We start from the raw sequence: 13,801 nt of genomic DNA on the forward strand, positions 1-13,801 counted from the left end.
ATAAAATTGAATACGTTTTTTTTACCTTTTGTAATTATAATATTAAATATACTATAATTTTACTTCATTTTTTGCTCAATCTTTCTTTTCCCCCTTCTTCTTTCTTTTTTTTTCTTTTCCCCCACCATAACAGTCCATTTTGCCCCATATTTGGCCGAGTGGTTAAGGCGATGGACTTGAAATCCATTGGGGTCTCCCTGCGCAGGTTCGAATCCTGCCGACTACGTTTGCGGTCTATTAAGCTCAGATGTTGATTTGTATCTCTAGAGGCGAAAGAGCAAACTTCATCTCGGCCGAGCCCTGTGCAGCCGTCTGTTAGCTCGCTTTGATCGTGTGGTTGGTTAGTACTCTGTGTTGTGGTCTCAGCGAATCTGGACCGAGGCAACTTTTTGGGGGGGTTGAATAAACTGCTTCCCGCTCGCTTTGGAAATGTGTTGGTGGCGAACGCCTTCAATCGGGCGAACAACGCACTGCAATTTGTTCAAAAAGAGCCGCGCCAAGCACTTCTTCAGCTGTTCTTTAGAATGTTTAAACCCAGCTCATCCAATCACTGCTACTACACGTGCAGAGAAATGAAAAGTCTTTCCGACTTGCATTGAAAATGTAGGGTCGCTACTCCGATTCTTAATCTCTTGGAAACAGTTGCAGTCCGTATTGCGCTTGCTGAGGTGTCAGGCATGGTCCAGCAGTCAGGACTCCTGTTTTCACCCAAGCGGTCCGGGTTTAACTCCCGGCTTTAGAAGCCAAAGGCATCTTTTCTTTCAGTGTGTTTGCAAAGCCGTATTGTTTTAGAGTAAGACTCTGTTGAGTAAGCTCCACTGGCGGGCCTCAGCATTTTGGGGTCAGAAAACTACAGCTGCTCGCCACAAAGCTTTCATCCCTGGGTGGGCTTGAACCACCATCCTTTCGGTTAACAGCCGAATGGGCTAACCGATTTCGCCACAGAGACAGTTGTCAAGGATTTTGCTTGGACAAGTTGGACAAGTTGGACAAGTTCACGTTTGTTGCAAGTTTATTGTCAGCACCTGCTCAGATAGGTAGAAAATCTTCTGCGATGCACTTCAAATGTGTGATTGTTATTTCGCTTCCTCTGTGCTGGGAAACAGTTGAAGTGCACGTCGGCTCCAGGTCGGAAGGAGACAGCTAAGGCGTCCCATATGGTCTAGCGGTTAGGATTCCTGGTTTTCACCCAGGCGGCCTGGGTTCAACTCCCGGTATGGGAATTACCATTTTCTCAGTTGGTTATTTTAAAATGAAAAAGCTGCTGTTTCACGGTGAGGCTCTGACGAGTCAGCTGTGTAGGAGGTAAAAACAAATAGCCACTTATCTCGTATATCAGCCTTTCTTGGCACCTTCTACATTTTAACTCCTTTGCACAATCCAAACTCGAGTGAGCAAACAGTCTTTAACCTTGTATTATATGGTGCGTCCTGAGGTCTCAGGCAACAAGTGCTGGACACAAAGTGCTGCGTTCTGGGTGCCGACAACTGAAAAGTACAGAAGGTACATCTGGGACAATTTTTACGAGATGTCTTTACACTATCTTGACGTTTTTAACCACACCTCTACATGGAGAAAATCTTAAACATCCAAAAGAGCTAAAGTGGGCAGTCATGTGGGTACAAAAAGTTCCCTTTGGTTCTAAAACGTAATCTCGGTGAACAACTTCCTAGCAGCAATTAGTGTGCGACATCAGCCTCACGGTGTTGTTAACAAGCCGTACACACAGAAAGAAATCTTGACCCCGACGTGATTTGAACACGCAACATTCTGATCTGGAGTCAGACGCGCTACCGTTGCGCCACGAGGCCTCTCGCTGGGCAGACGCCAACGATGGCGCCACAGAGACGGACAGTTGCACGAAAGCCATCAGGAGACGGCGGCACAAAGAGACGTCAAATTTGTTGTTCTCGGACAGAGCAACGGTTTGACTTGGAAAGAAACAGCAGAGGTTTGCAAAGTCATAACAACGAACGTCGCCGCACGAAAATATAGCGTCCGTCTTCCGAGAGCCGCCTTTGCAGCATAACGGTTAAGTCGTCAAGTGTTCAGTATTTTCCAAGAAGCTGCCTGACTGTTCTGTCACTAAGCCTGGGAACCGAGGCCTAGGTGAAAGACACCACGATCAAAAGTCATTTGCACGTCCAACGTGGGGCTCGAGCACACGACGCTGAATCTTATCCTCTACCGACCCTGACATTAAGAGTCTCATGTTCTACTGACAGAGCATACCTTGCTGCACATAAGAGCTGACAAAGCAGGGATGACCCACAAGGACACTCAAGCTCCCCGTCGGGGAATCGAATCCCTGTCTTCCGCGTGACAGGCGGAGATACTGTCCACTATACTAACGAGGACTGGCTTGCAATTGCGGAAATGTTTTTGTGCCGAACTGCAACCGATATCTCATAGCATTCTCTTTGGAAAAGATTAGTTTTTTGATATTGGATGTGTGCAGTAGGAAGGCTGCAAGCTTGGCTAATTTAGAGTGTTGTGCAGACTTTCTGAATCCTCCTTTGGACCTCGGTGGAATGGTCAACACATCATCACACTTTAATTTGTTGGTTAAAAGAAATTCAGTAGAGGAAGAAGGACGCCGTACTCTATCCATTTGCATTTTTCATTTGGCAGATGCTTTTATTCAAAGTAGGAGAGCATATGAACCATGTGTCAACACGCTAAACAGTACCATTGTTCTGATTCAGCTAGAGTTGTCGGAGATTGAAGATTTGTATTTTATTTCTTGGAAGATCCAGATCCTAGTACCTGTGGTCGGTAGGATGCTAGCTTCAGGAACATCTCTTCAGACTTGGCTTTTGCAGTATTTTGTTGATGGAAGAGAACTTTGTCTCATGGCCCCTCCCAGAGTGAATTATCAGGTAGGAGCCTCGACCAAATATTAGCCCCTTGAACATTGCGGTGCGACATAGGAAGCACACTGGGCCGAGAGCTGGTGGGTGCAGCTCGAGTTTCTCTTGATCTACGCATAAATCTTCTGCCTTTTACGAAAGATTTCCGCAGAATGAAACCACCGTGAGTTTAATGTAATTTTGGACGGCTCCGCTCACAGCAGGCCTTCGTTATTGTGCCAAGAACCAGAGCGTTTAAGAATCAGCCTCAGTCGGATTGCTTCTGTACATCGTTGTCTCCTAGCTGTTTTGGGACTCTTGGTTTCACCACGTTTGTTGCAAGTTTATTGTCAGCACCTGCTCAGATAGGTAGAAAATCTTCTGCGATGCACTTCAAATGTGTGATTGTTATTTCGCTTCCTCTGTACTGGGAAACAGTTGAAGTGCATGTCGGCTCCAGGTCGGAAGAAGTTAGCTAAGGCGTCCCATATGGTCTAGCGGTTAGGATTCCTGGTTTTCACCCAGGCGGCCCGGGTTCAACTCCCGGTATGGGAATTACCATTTTCTCAATTGGTTATTTTCTAATGAAAAAGCTGCTGTTTAGCGGTGAGGCTCTGACGAGTCAGCTGTGTAGGAGATCAAACAAATAGTCACTTATCTCGTATATCAGCCTTTCTTGGCACCTTCTACATTTTAACTCCTTTGCACAATCCAAACTCAAGTGAGCAAACAGTATTTAACCTTGTATTATATGGTGCGTCCTGAGGTCTCAGGCAACAAGTGCTGGACACAAAGTGCTGCGTTCTGGGTGCCGACAACTGAAAAGTACAGAAGGTACATCTGGGACAATTTTTACGAGATGTCTTTACACTATCTTGACGTTTTTAACCACACCTCTACATGGAGAAAATCTTAAACATCCAAAAGAGCTAAAGTGGGCAGTCATGTGGGTACAAAAAGCTTCCTTTGGTTCTAAAACATAATCTCGGTGAACGACTTCATAGCAGCATCACAACACTGTTTGTACTGCATTTGTGAAAAACCATCTGGTTTTCATCTTTTTCATTCCAATGTAAATTTTAACACTTTAAAAAAAAGGTCATCATGCAGAAAAGGGTCATTTTTTTTCCTGGAAGGGTAAAGGTTGCGTTTCGTAAGGGACCGCTGGGATATCTTCTGCAGGATCCAACTGACCAGGCGAGAACAATAAAAAACAACCTATCTTTGCAGGACAAGTCGGCACCAATTAAGCTGGAGCTTGTGAGACAAAATGCTCTGAATGTGGTCCGTCAAAGAGGAGGTGATGCCTCAGACCAAAAAGAAGTTTTTGGTGAGTACATCCTGCAGTTTGGGAAATACAAGGGGAAGTCCTTCCGGTGGCTCCTTGAAAATGATGTGGGGTACACCATCTATCTGATGAAGAACCTTCAGCAAGAAGAGGCTGCAGGAGTCACAATGACCGAGGGGCACAGCAAGAGCAGCCTGGTCTCTTTTATGCAGTACGCCCACAGCTTTGAGGAGATTCTGTCTCTTTTACATTACACGTCCAAAACTCCAGCTGCAACAGCGGCATCACCAGGCGACGATCAGCTGGTTGGTTTCGGAGCTCGTGCCAAGAGTACATGGAAGGAGATTTGGGACGGCAGAGCTGATGGTTACGCGTCCTTTGTAATGGGGGCTAAGTGTGTCCGAGGGACACGGATGCATAAACTGCAACAATACCTGCTGAAGCAGCAGCAGTCTGCCCGTCCGCATGTTCCTGCCACATCTGAGCCCACAGGTCAGTTGTTATTTCCCCTCATTTGGCCTTCAGAAGAGAATCTTTACATTTATGTCAATAAGTATAAACATACTTTGTGCTTTACAAAGAATAAGGTAAAGTATGAAGTTACATTTGAAAAATTCCAAGTGCAGCGTAAAAGCAACCTTTAACTCTTGTTTGTCAACCATACAGAGATGGATGAAGACGCTGAGCTGGAGACTGCAATGCTGAACATCACCCCCTCTAAGCTACTGGTGCAGTGTGAGTGTTTTTTTTCTTAAATGACATCTTGTATTAAATAAGTTGATATATTTAATAAATGTTCCCTAATTTTTACATTTGTTAGCGCCAGCATCATCTGCGTGCTCAGCTGCTGAAGTGAAACACTCCACAGAAACAACGACAGGTTTTTATTCACTTTAGTGTCAGCACTTTTGTGTTGATGAATTATGAAATTAAATGTTCTCCAAAACTGAATATGAATTTTTTATGTCTAAATGTGTCAGTGTGTTGGCCGTGTGTCACTAACAAATCTCTGTGCTGTTGGCATTATACTAACTGTTCAAGGGGCTATGAATTGATTCCCCCACCACGATGAACTGATAAACCCCCATTCTGGGTAAGTGCTCACTTTGACTGTAAACTTATAAATATTTCAGTTTATTAATACATGAAGACGTGCATGTTCTTGTAATTACATTGTTTACATTCCCTGTTTAGTTTAAAATGTTTGTGACATTATTTGAGAAGGCTTAATGCATCATTTCATTCATTCTATTAAAGTAAGCAGATCTCTTAAGACTATTGATATTATTAACAAGATGTTATGTCTTGCAGAACCATCTACTGTCCTTTTGAAACCACTGATGGTCACTAGAAAGGAACTGCGTCTGTCTCCTGTGGATGGTAAACACATTTTATTTCCGCCTCTCTGATCATATAATTGTCTTCTTTATAACTTTGAATTGAATTTTTTTCTGACTTCCTTTTTAAAGCACCAGCTGTGCCAGCTCTGAAAACACCAGTGCCCCTTCCTAAAGAGCTGATGTTTCTTGTGCATGAACCATCAGCTTCCACACAATCAAAAAAAGGTGTTTCAGCGACAGGTGTGTTCTAATGTCAAGTTTATGGATACATTGAATCATACATTATAAATGCATGTTTTTAAAACTATCACCTCTTTTACAATGTGTCTCTCTTCATCAGAGGGCAGTATCTCTCGAGCGTGCAGGACCCTTTCTTTTGAGGAATCTAACAAAGATGGTAAGAATGGGTTGCATTAGATATATATGGGTTGAATCATTTCTATGTTTGGAATTGTGAATTTATAGAGACCTCGTCACATGTCTAGAACGTTTTTTTTTTTGTTTAACTTTGTTTACAACAGCTTTAATTATTTTATTTGTGCTTTCAGAACCATGTTCCTCTGCTCCTCCTCCTTCAGTGTGTGTTCCACCACCTGTTCGACCGACAGCGCAAAGTAAGAGAGTATTCTGTGGATATAAAAGTGATTAACATATTTAATATCTGTAACAATACTTTATTATTTTTTCTTATTTTCAAACACCCAGGCACACCAACCCTTCCTAGAGTTCCTGCTCCACAGCTTCCTGGAAATGATAATGACACGCGTCAGTGGAAGTGTTCTCATCAACAGAGGATCTGGATGAAGACTGAGTTGGAATCCATGGGTCTGTGGCCAGGCTCTCCTCCTGTGAGCAACCCCATGAAGACCGTGTCACTGTGGCGTTTACCTCCTCAACCTGAGCTGATAGACACAGTCTCTGATCTGCCGTCAGCCAAATATTTTCAGCTTCATCCTTTTTTTATTTGGAAACCTGAAAATGACACCTTGATGGCTAGACTTAAGAGTAACTATGCTCTGCCATGCATTGCGGGGTGTAGCAAAGCACAGGTCACGTGTGCAGGAGTCGGTAGACCTCGTGTGATCGTGGGCATCACAGGTCAGTACTACCTCTTCTCATCTCGGCTGTGCTGCAAAGTCTGCAAGAAAAGGTGGTATGCAGACAACCCACAGTGGCTGGAAAAGCTCCCCAAAAGGTTTACAAATGTACTGCCAGCAATTCTTACTTACAAGAAGGCCATCTGTAGATCTGTGATGGATGAGCTGCGGCGTACCGGAAAATCACCCTCAGACATGGCCAGGCAGGTGATTGAAATGATGCACCTGAAATTTGAACGTGCCGACTTTGCCTACCTCCTCAGTTGCCAGAATGTCCTGGATTCTGAGGCTGGAAATTATGGACAGAAAACCATCACAGGATTCCTAAGAAATGAGACCAAGCCTCCTCCCTTTGGCGAGTATGATGATCCTGATGGATGGAATGGAATCTCTGTGTCTGCAGACTACCTCACTGACTGCCTCCTTTATGAGTACCAGCGACAACAGGTAGCTATTAGAAAGCTACTGCAGGGCACCTTTGGGCAGGCTTTACGTTCTGACCACACCCGGAAAGTGGCAAGGAAAGTTACATTTACCTCTGGCACAATGTCATCTTACGCCACCATGAACGAAAACTGGATGATCCTTTCGTGGGTGATGGTGCAGTCTGAGACGGAAAGGTCAATGGAACCCATGTATCAGGGCCTAGCAAACCGGTACAACATTGCAGGAGTGGAAAAGGCAAGGTACCATTGGGTGGACAGGTGAGTCATTTGAATCATGCAATCGTTTGCCTGCATTTCCTCACAATTCACCATCTGTGCACGTTCTTTTTACTCATAAACTGTTGTTTAGACCTATTAATACTGTAGTTTTAATATGTAATTATACTACAATTAAATTTAATTATACTATAATTAAAAATATATATATTTCTGTTTCAGGGATTGCTGTGCAGCGTTCAGGGTGCCAGATCTGCAGGCTGGAGAACATCTCAACTGGAATGCCTGGAGAACTGCTGATGCTGATATTGCCGAGGCCACTTCTGGTGAACTGCAAAATGCATGCGCATCAAGATCTCGCTTCAATCAGCACATCAATGTCAAGCTCGACCTGTTTCATTGCATGAGGCGCTTTCACCGGGAGTGTGTTTCCGAGCATCATGCTTTATACAGCTCCTTCACCCAGTTCCTGTCTGCTGCTTTCTGTGTGGTGGATCAAGAAGACCTGATGAAGCTCAAGAATGCCTATGCGTTTTGTGCTATTCAGCCAGCCAACCCCACCAAGCAGCACATTCGGGAGCACTGCAGAACAAAGATTCCTGGTTCTCAAGAACTTCTCAAAAGGATTGAGGGGGTCATGCAGCACTTCCATTTGGCAGCTGATCCAAATGGTGTTCACCTCTACAGACCCTCTATGTTGAAGACATGGCGCATTCAGCGTGTCCATATTTTGAGGGGATGTCTGAGTGATCCTGAAGTAGCAGGTGAGATCCTGTATAGGCATGGTGGGACACTGCAGCTTAATCACGTCCAGGGTGAGGGAGCTAAAGTTGATGTCTGGGTGCCAATAAGAGGCACATCACAGCAGGAGGGCTACCACTTCCACCAGGCTCAGTGGGTCACCGGCACACGTGTTTCCTCTGAGTTGTTTCAAGCCCAGGGGATGATGGGAGTGGCACGTTGGAACTTTCAGCGCCTGGTGGACCTGAAATCACCAGGTGTTCGGCTTCCTGGTGTATTTGATCCATCCCTGATCGCAGATCTCAATACTGCGTCTGAAAGGGTGTTCGGAATGCCCAAGTATCCTGCCCTTCTAGTGTCCAGCAAGGATTCTGGGGAGAGGTTTGGGCTAGACTATGTGGAGCCTGGATGTCGCCCTGTTGTGCTAGATTGGGAAAAGCACAAGAGCAAAACTGATCTGCCATTAGATCTTCCCGAGCAAAGCAGACCGTCCACTGCCAGGGCTGGATACCTTTCATCTGACCTTGATCCACATCCAGAGTCAGGTAACGCTTTTTTAAAAGAATATATAGGACGTTATCATACACTTTATGTCTTTAAAGTGACTCTATTAATGCTGTTTTGTTCGTCTAGGATCCATTATCACTTTGCCTGCCCCCTTGCTGTCCTCATGCCATGGTGCTGATGTGGATCTTCAGCCTAAGCCAGGTAAACATTTTACATATGTACAGTGTCATGCTTAAAATGCCCTTTTTCTTTACACATAAAACTAAATACTTGCTAAAAATACATCTTGATGAAAAAAGTATTTCTGCTGCTGCTGTTGTAGAATCTGCTGATACGCTGCCTGTGTCATTGTTCCACCGTGCCTGCACAGAGCCTCAGTCAGAGCCAGGTGAATATTCAAAAAATTAACAAATTAATTTAACAAATGGTATAAGAGCCAAAATATTGATTGCCTGATTTTCTGTGCTATAGGAACAACACATGTACTGCCTCTGCCTATGGTGTCCTCACCTGCAAGCGCTCGTACTGGACCTGTGAAGACTGGTTGAAGGGTGTTTGTGCTAGACCACAAATGGTGGACAACGGCAATGAAGGAGGCAATTGACAACCTGCTTACTGAACATCATGGGAAGAAGGATATGCTCAAACTTGTGGATCAGGAGTATGCAGCAATGGTCCATAACTCCAGTACTGATCCCAACAGCATGCTCCATCCTACTACAAAACTGCACATAGCTCAGTATGTCAAGCACTTGGCCAAATTGCTAAACACCAGTTCTTCGTTAAATACTTCTCCTGAAAAACTACTTCAGACACAGCGACTGTGGCACTCTCTGACAGAGGGGAGCGAGACTACTAGTGTGCCAGTGGTTAAAATTAATCCTGCAGTTGTAAACCCACCAGCACTTGCTCTGACCACACCACTTTCACACGCAACCATTGAGAGGATCGTTGAGGGTATTATGGAGAAGCATCAACAGCAACAACAACAACAACAACCAGAACAAAAAAAGAAACAGATGAAGACTTGTGCTGCCTGCAGACAGCCCAAGTCTCGCTATGAAAGTGATGGTTCCTCCATCCATTTTTTTTACCAGCAAGGACCTGTTGGGTACTTCTACTGTTCCACCAAGGTTTTTAAGGCTTATAGTGGTGAAGGGCTGACAAATCCCATAATGCCTTTTAAAGATTTTATGGAAACAGAGTTCCTCCAGAGGGAACTGGATGACACAAAAAAAAGGGTGGAAGAGAAGGGACAGCAAAAACGAAAAATTCCTGAATCTCCGCATGTAGGTCGCCTTTGTCGGTTTTGTAAAATGGAACTCAAACAAGGTCCAAACAGTCCACACATACATACGGGCTTTCCTGGAATTGCTGGGAAATATGTTTATTGTCCTGCTAAAGTATATTCCATATACAGAGAGCAGGGTATGGAGAAAGAGATGACCTGGAAAGACTTTCAAAAGTCTACTTTTTACAATATGGAAAGACAGAGATGGGTTTCTGGAAAAAAGTAAATGAGAATTTTCCACGTGTAAATATCTTTTGCTTGTTTGTTTTGCCTTTTAAAATGTTGAGAAAACAATAAAAACTATCTAAAAAAGCACTTATCTTCTACTCATTTTTTATATTTATATACATACAAATAAATGGCAAATATTTTCAACTGATGTAAAATATATTTTATTTACAAATGTTATAGCACTACAAAGGTAAGAGACATATGTATTGTAATTGGAGTTTAAATAAAAAAATACTCTTCATAAATGTGAATACATTCGGTGCTGTTAAAAATATTATTTTATGTACATTTGATCAAAAATCCTACAGGGTAATAACATATAGTGAAGAGAACAATAAAAAAATTATTTCAACACTGACATTAAGAATATTTTGTTATGAACATCAACATTTACATTTCACACATAAAACAATGTTTCAGAGTTGCTTCGAGTGGGATTCGAACCTCCGTGCAAACGAACATAAAAAAAAGATGTGAAAAAATCTGATTGGCTGTGACATCACTCAAGGACCTGGGACAACAGGAGAAGAGCTTCAATCTGATTGGCTGTCAGTGGATACCACCTATCCACGACCGGCCGAGGGGCTCATGCCAGGGATTGTTACCGCCCCGATCTTTGACCTTTGTACTAAAACGTTTAAGCTGTCAGGCAAACACAAGTGAATTTCATCTGTTTACGTGCAGGAAAAGTGTTGTACTTGTGGAACGAGGAACCACATAGAAGGTGGAGGATCTTTGTAATGACAACGTAAGACAATGGTAGGATAACAACTAGGTTTCATTAAACCTCGAGTTAAAGTAGCATTTGCTGCTTTCACACTGACAACAGGCCAACGGTACACAATGAGCCAAAGGTCAATACAACCAAGGCAAAGCGGAAAATAAATATAACAAATTGCCCATTTCTGAAACGTTAATGTGATTGCACACACACACGTACTATAAAGAGAAGATTTGGGGAGAGAGATTTTTCATGCTTAGCCTTATTTTGACAATTACCCAACAGTAATGGAGGATAACCCTTTTCAAGAAACTACAAGAAAAGGGCAAGGAAACGAACCACCTCACATATCCACACTGGTTTATTGAAAATGCAAGTTACACAGCAAAAAAAACCTTGATTTTCTCTGATCGTGAAATGTCCTGCATTACGTTGCTCTGGGTAAAAGCAATGCGCATACCATATGGGAGATTCTTGTCATTTGTGTCCAGGTGCCATAGCGAGGAGAGACAAGGGGCACTGAAGGCTATTTGTGACTGAATATATGAACAGTATTCAACACGAAGACCTTTTTCTGCAAAGGTGAGCCTCGACAGGTAGCATAGGGAGGGCTAAGTCGCACGAAGGAAGCTCCAAAAGCCTCTAATATGGAGAATAAGGCCGTCATTCCCTCTACCTCTCGAATGCCAAGCGAGCGCTCTATCATTTGAGCAAATTCCCGCGCATTATCGGAAAAAGACGCGCATTGCTTTGGCTCAATGAAACGGGGCACGCGGGGAAAATGCTTTTCCAAAGCGCCTTGAAATCACAATCGCTGCACACCGCTCGGCTCGTTGGTCTAGGGGCATGATTCTCGCTTTGGGTGCGAGAGGTCCCGGGTTCAAATCCCGGACGAGCCCTGCTTTAAGCGTTCATCGTATTGTGAGGACACTCAAGGTGGCACTATGGCAATCCAGATCATGAAAGCAGGAGACCCATGGCCTGTTAGCTCAGTTGGCTAGAGCGTGGTGCTAATAAAGCCAAGGTCGCGGGTTCGATCCCCGTACTGTCCAAAGGCTTTTCTCTGGCATTCTGTTCCATAATTCAGGACTTCAGCGCCAGGGGTCGTCCGCGGACTACGATTCGCAAGTCAAGAAATCTGCTAACGTGGCCGAAATAGTTCAGTTGGGAGAGCGTTAGACTGAAGATCTAAATGTCCCTGGTTCGATCCCGGGTTTCGGCATGCGTCCCTCTGTCCAATGCTTTGCTCTAGTTATAGTGGAGCTCTTGCATTCACAAGACCGTGCGCTCTTTTCTTCGGAATCTGGCATGTCGAAAACAGCTTCACATTGGGTTTCATGGTGTAATGGTTAGCACTCTGGACTCTGAATCTGGCGATCCGAGTTCAAATCTCGGTGAGAACTCTCATTGAAAGTCTACACCTTTTCGAGGGGCTCATGCCAGGGATTGTTACCGCTTTGACCTTTGTACTAAAACGTTTAAGCTCTCAGGCAAACACAAGTGAATTTCATCTGTTTACGTGCAGGAAAAGTGTTGTACTTGTGGAACGAGGAACCACATAGAAGGTGGAGGATCTTTGTAATGACAACGTAAGACAATGGTAGGATAACAACTAGGTTTCATCAAACCTCGAGTTAAAGTAGCATTTGCTGCTTTCACACTGACAACAGGCCAACGGTACACAATGAGCCAAAGGTCAATACAACCAAGGTAAAGCGGAAAATAAATATAACAAATTGCCCATTTCTGAAAGGTTAATGTGATTGCACACACACACGTACTATAAAGAGAAGATTTGGGGAGAGAGATTTTTCATGCTTAGCCTTATTTTGACAATTACCCAACAGTAATGGAGGATAACCCTTTTCAAGAAAGTACAAGAAAAGGGCAAGGAAACGAACCACCTCACATATCCACACTGGTTTATTGAAAATGCAAGTTACACAGCAAAAAAAAACTTGTGGAATCTTAAGTGACAACTTGATTGTCTCTGATCGTGAAATGTCCTGCATTACGTTGCTCTGGGTAAAAGCAATGCACACACCATATGGGAGATTCTTGTCATTTGTGTCCAGGTGCCATAGCGAGGAGAGACAAGGGGCACTGAAGGCTTTTTGTGACTGAATATATGAACAGTATTCAACACGAAGACCTTTTTCTGCAAAGGTGAGCCTCGACAGGTAGCATAGGGAGGGCTAAGTCGCACGAAGGAAGCTCCAAAAGCCTCTAATATGGAGAATAAGGCCGTCATTCCCTCTACCTCTCGAATGCCAAGCGAGTGCTCTTTCATTTGAGCAAATTCCCGCGCATTATCGGAAAAAGACGCGCATTGCTTTGGCTCAATGAAACGGGGCACACGTGGGGAAAATGCTTTTCCAAAGCGCCTTGAAATCACAATCGCTGCACACCGCTCAGCTCGTTGGTCTAGGGGCATGATTCTCGCTTTGGGTGCGAGAGGTCCCGGGTTCAAATCCCGGAGGAGCCCTGCTTTAAGCGTTCATCGTATTGTGAGGACACTCAAGGTGGCACTATGGCAATCCAGATCATGAAAGCAGGAGACCCATGGCCTGTTAGCTCAGTTGGCTAGAGCGTGGTGCCAAGGTCGCGGGTTCGATCCCCGTACTGGCCAAAGGCTTTTCTCTGGCATTCTGTTCCATAATTCAGGGCTTCAGCGCCAGGGGTCGTCCGCGGACTACGATTCGCAAGTCAAGAAACCTGCAAACGTGGCCGAAATAGCTCAGTTGGGAGAGCGTTAGACTGAAGATCTAAAGGTCCCTGGTTCGATCCCGGGTTTCGGCATGCGTCCCTCTGTCCAATGCTTTGCTCTAGTTATAGTGGAGCTCTTGCATTCACAAGACCGTGCGCTCTTTTCTTCGGAATCTTGCATGTCGAAAACAGCTTCACATTGGGTTTCATGGTGTAATGGTTAGCACTCTGGACTCTGAATCCAGCGATCCGAGTTCAAATCTCGGTGAGACCTCTCATTGAAAGTCTCCAACTTTTCGAGGGGCTCATGCCAGGGATTGTTACCGCCCCGATCTTTGACCTTTGTACTAAAACGTTTAAGCTGTCAG

At 44.3% G+C, this 13,801-nt stretch overlaps 1 protein-coding gene and 11 non-coding genes across 12 annotated transcripts in view; 10 read left to right on the forward strand and 2 right to left on the reverse strand.

Annotated features, from left to right (window-relative positions):
• LOC130416214 (uncharacterized) overlaps positions 1-5,058 on the forward strand; it is a 38,047-nt gene extending 32,989 nt beyond the window's left edge. Inside the window, exons 20-22 of the mRNA XM_056742264.1 lie at positions 3,960-4,629; positions 4,804-4,872; positions 4,958-5,058. Of these exons, the coding sequence (XP_056598242.1) occupies positions 3,960-4,629; positions 4,804-4,872; positions 4,958-5,034 (816 nt within the window). The 3' untranslated portion in view covers positions 5,035-5,058. The remainder of the gene's footprint in view (positions 1-3,959; positions 4,630-4,803; positions 4,873-4,957) is intronic.
• Positions 142-226, forward strand: trnas-uga (transfer RNA serine (anticodon UGA)). Its single transcript has one exon. It is a non-coding gene; the product is annotated as a tRNA-Ser (tRNA).
• trnan-guu (transfer RNA asparagine (anticodon GUU)) lies at positions 876-949 on the reverse strand. Its single transcript has one exon. It is a non-coding gene; the product is annotated as a tRNA-Asn (tRNA).
• Positions 1,152-1,223, forward strand: trnae-uuc (transfer RNA glutamic acid (anticodon UUC)). The gene has a single exon. It is a non-coding gene; the product is annotated as a tRNA-Glu (tRNA).
• trnaw-cca (transfer RNA tryptophan (anticodon CCA)) lies at positions 1,740-1,811 on the reverse strand. Its single transcript has one exon. It is a non-coding gene; the product is annotated as a tRNA-Trp (tRNA).
• On the forward strand, positions 2,961-3,077 carry LOC130416230 (U5 spliceosomal RNA). The gene has a single exon (XR_008906063.1). It is a non-coding gene; the product is annotated as a U5 spliceosomal RNA (small nuclear RNA).
• On the forward strand, positions 3,333-3,404 carry trnae-uuc (transfer RNA glutamic acid (anticodon UUC)). The gene has a single exon. It is a non-coding gene; the product is annotated as a tRNA-Glu (tRNA).
• Positions 5,059-11,554: 6,496 nt separating the features above from the next.
• On the forward strand, positions 11,555-11,626 carry trnap-ugg (transfer RNA proline (anticodon UGG)). Its single transcript has one exon. It is a non-coding gene; the product is annotated as a tRNA-Pro (tRNA).
• Positions 11,627-11,705: 79 nt separating this feature from the next.
• On the forward strand, positions 11,706-11,779 carry trnai-aau (transfer RNA isoleucine (anticodon AAU)). Its single transcript has one exon. It is a non-coding gene; the product is annotated as a tRNA-Ile (tRNA).
• A 97-nt stretch (positions 11,780-11,876) lies between these two features.
• Positions 11,877-11,949, forward strand: trnaf-gaa (transfer RNA phenylalanine (anticodon GAA)). The gene has a single exon. It is a non-coding gene; the product is annotated as a tRNA-Phe (tRNA).
• Positions 11,950-13,453: 1,504 nt separating this feature from the next.
• On the forward strand, positions 13,454-13,526 carry trnaf-gaa (transfer RNA phenylalanine (anticodon GAA)). Its single transcript has one exon. It is a non-coding gene; the product is annotated as a tRNA-Phe (tRNA).
• Positions 13,527-13,635: 109 nt separating this feature from the next.
• On the forward strand, positions 13,636-13,707 carry trnaq-cug (transfer RNA glutamine (anticodon CUG)). The gene has a single exon. It is a non-coding gene; the product is annotated as a tRNA-Gln (tRNA).
• Positions 13,708-13,801: the final 94 nt, after the last annotated feature.

This window comes from Triplophysa dalaica, unplaced genomic scaffold, assembly GCF_015846415.1.
Source record: "Triplophysa dalaica isolate WHDGS20190420 unplaced genomic scaffold, ASM1584641v1 Contig2, whole genome shotgun sequence".
Taxonomy (NCBI): Eukaryota; Metazoa; Chordata; class Actinopteri; order Cypriniformes; family Nemacheilidae; genus Triplophysa; species Triplophysa dalaica.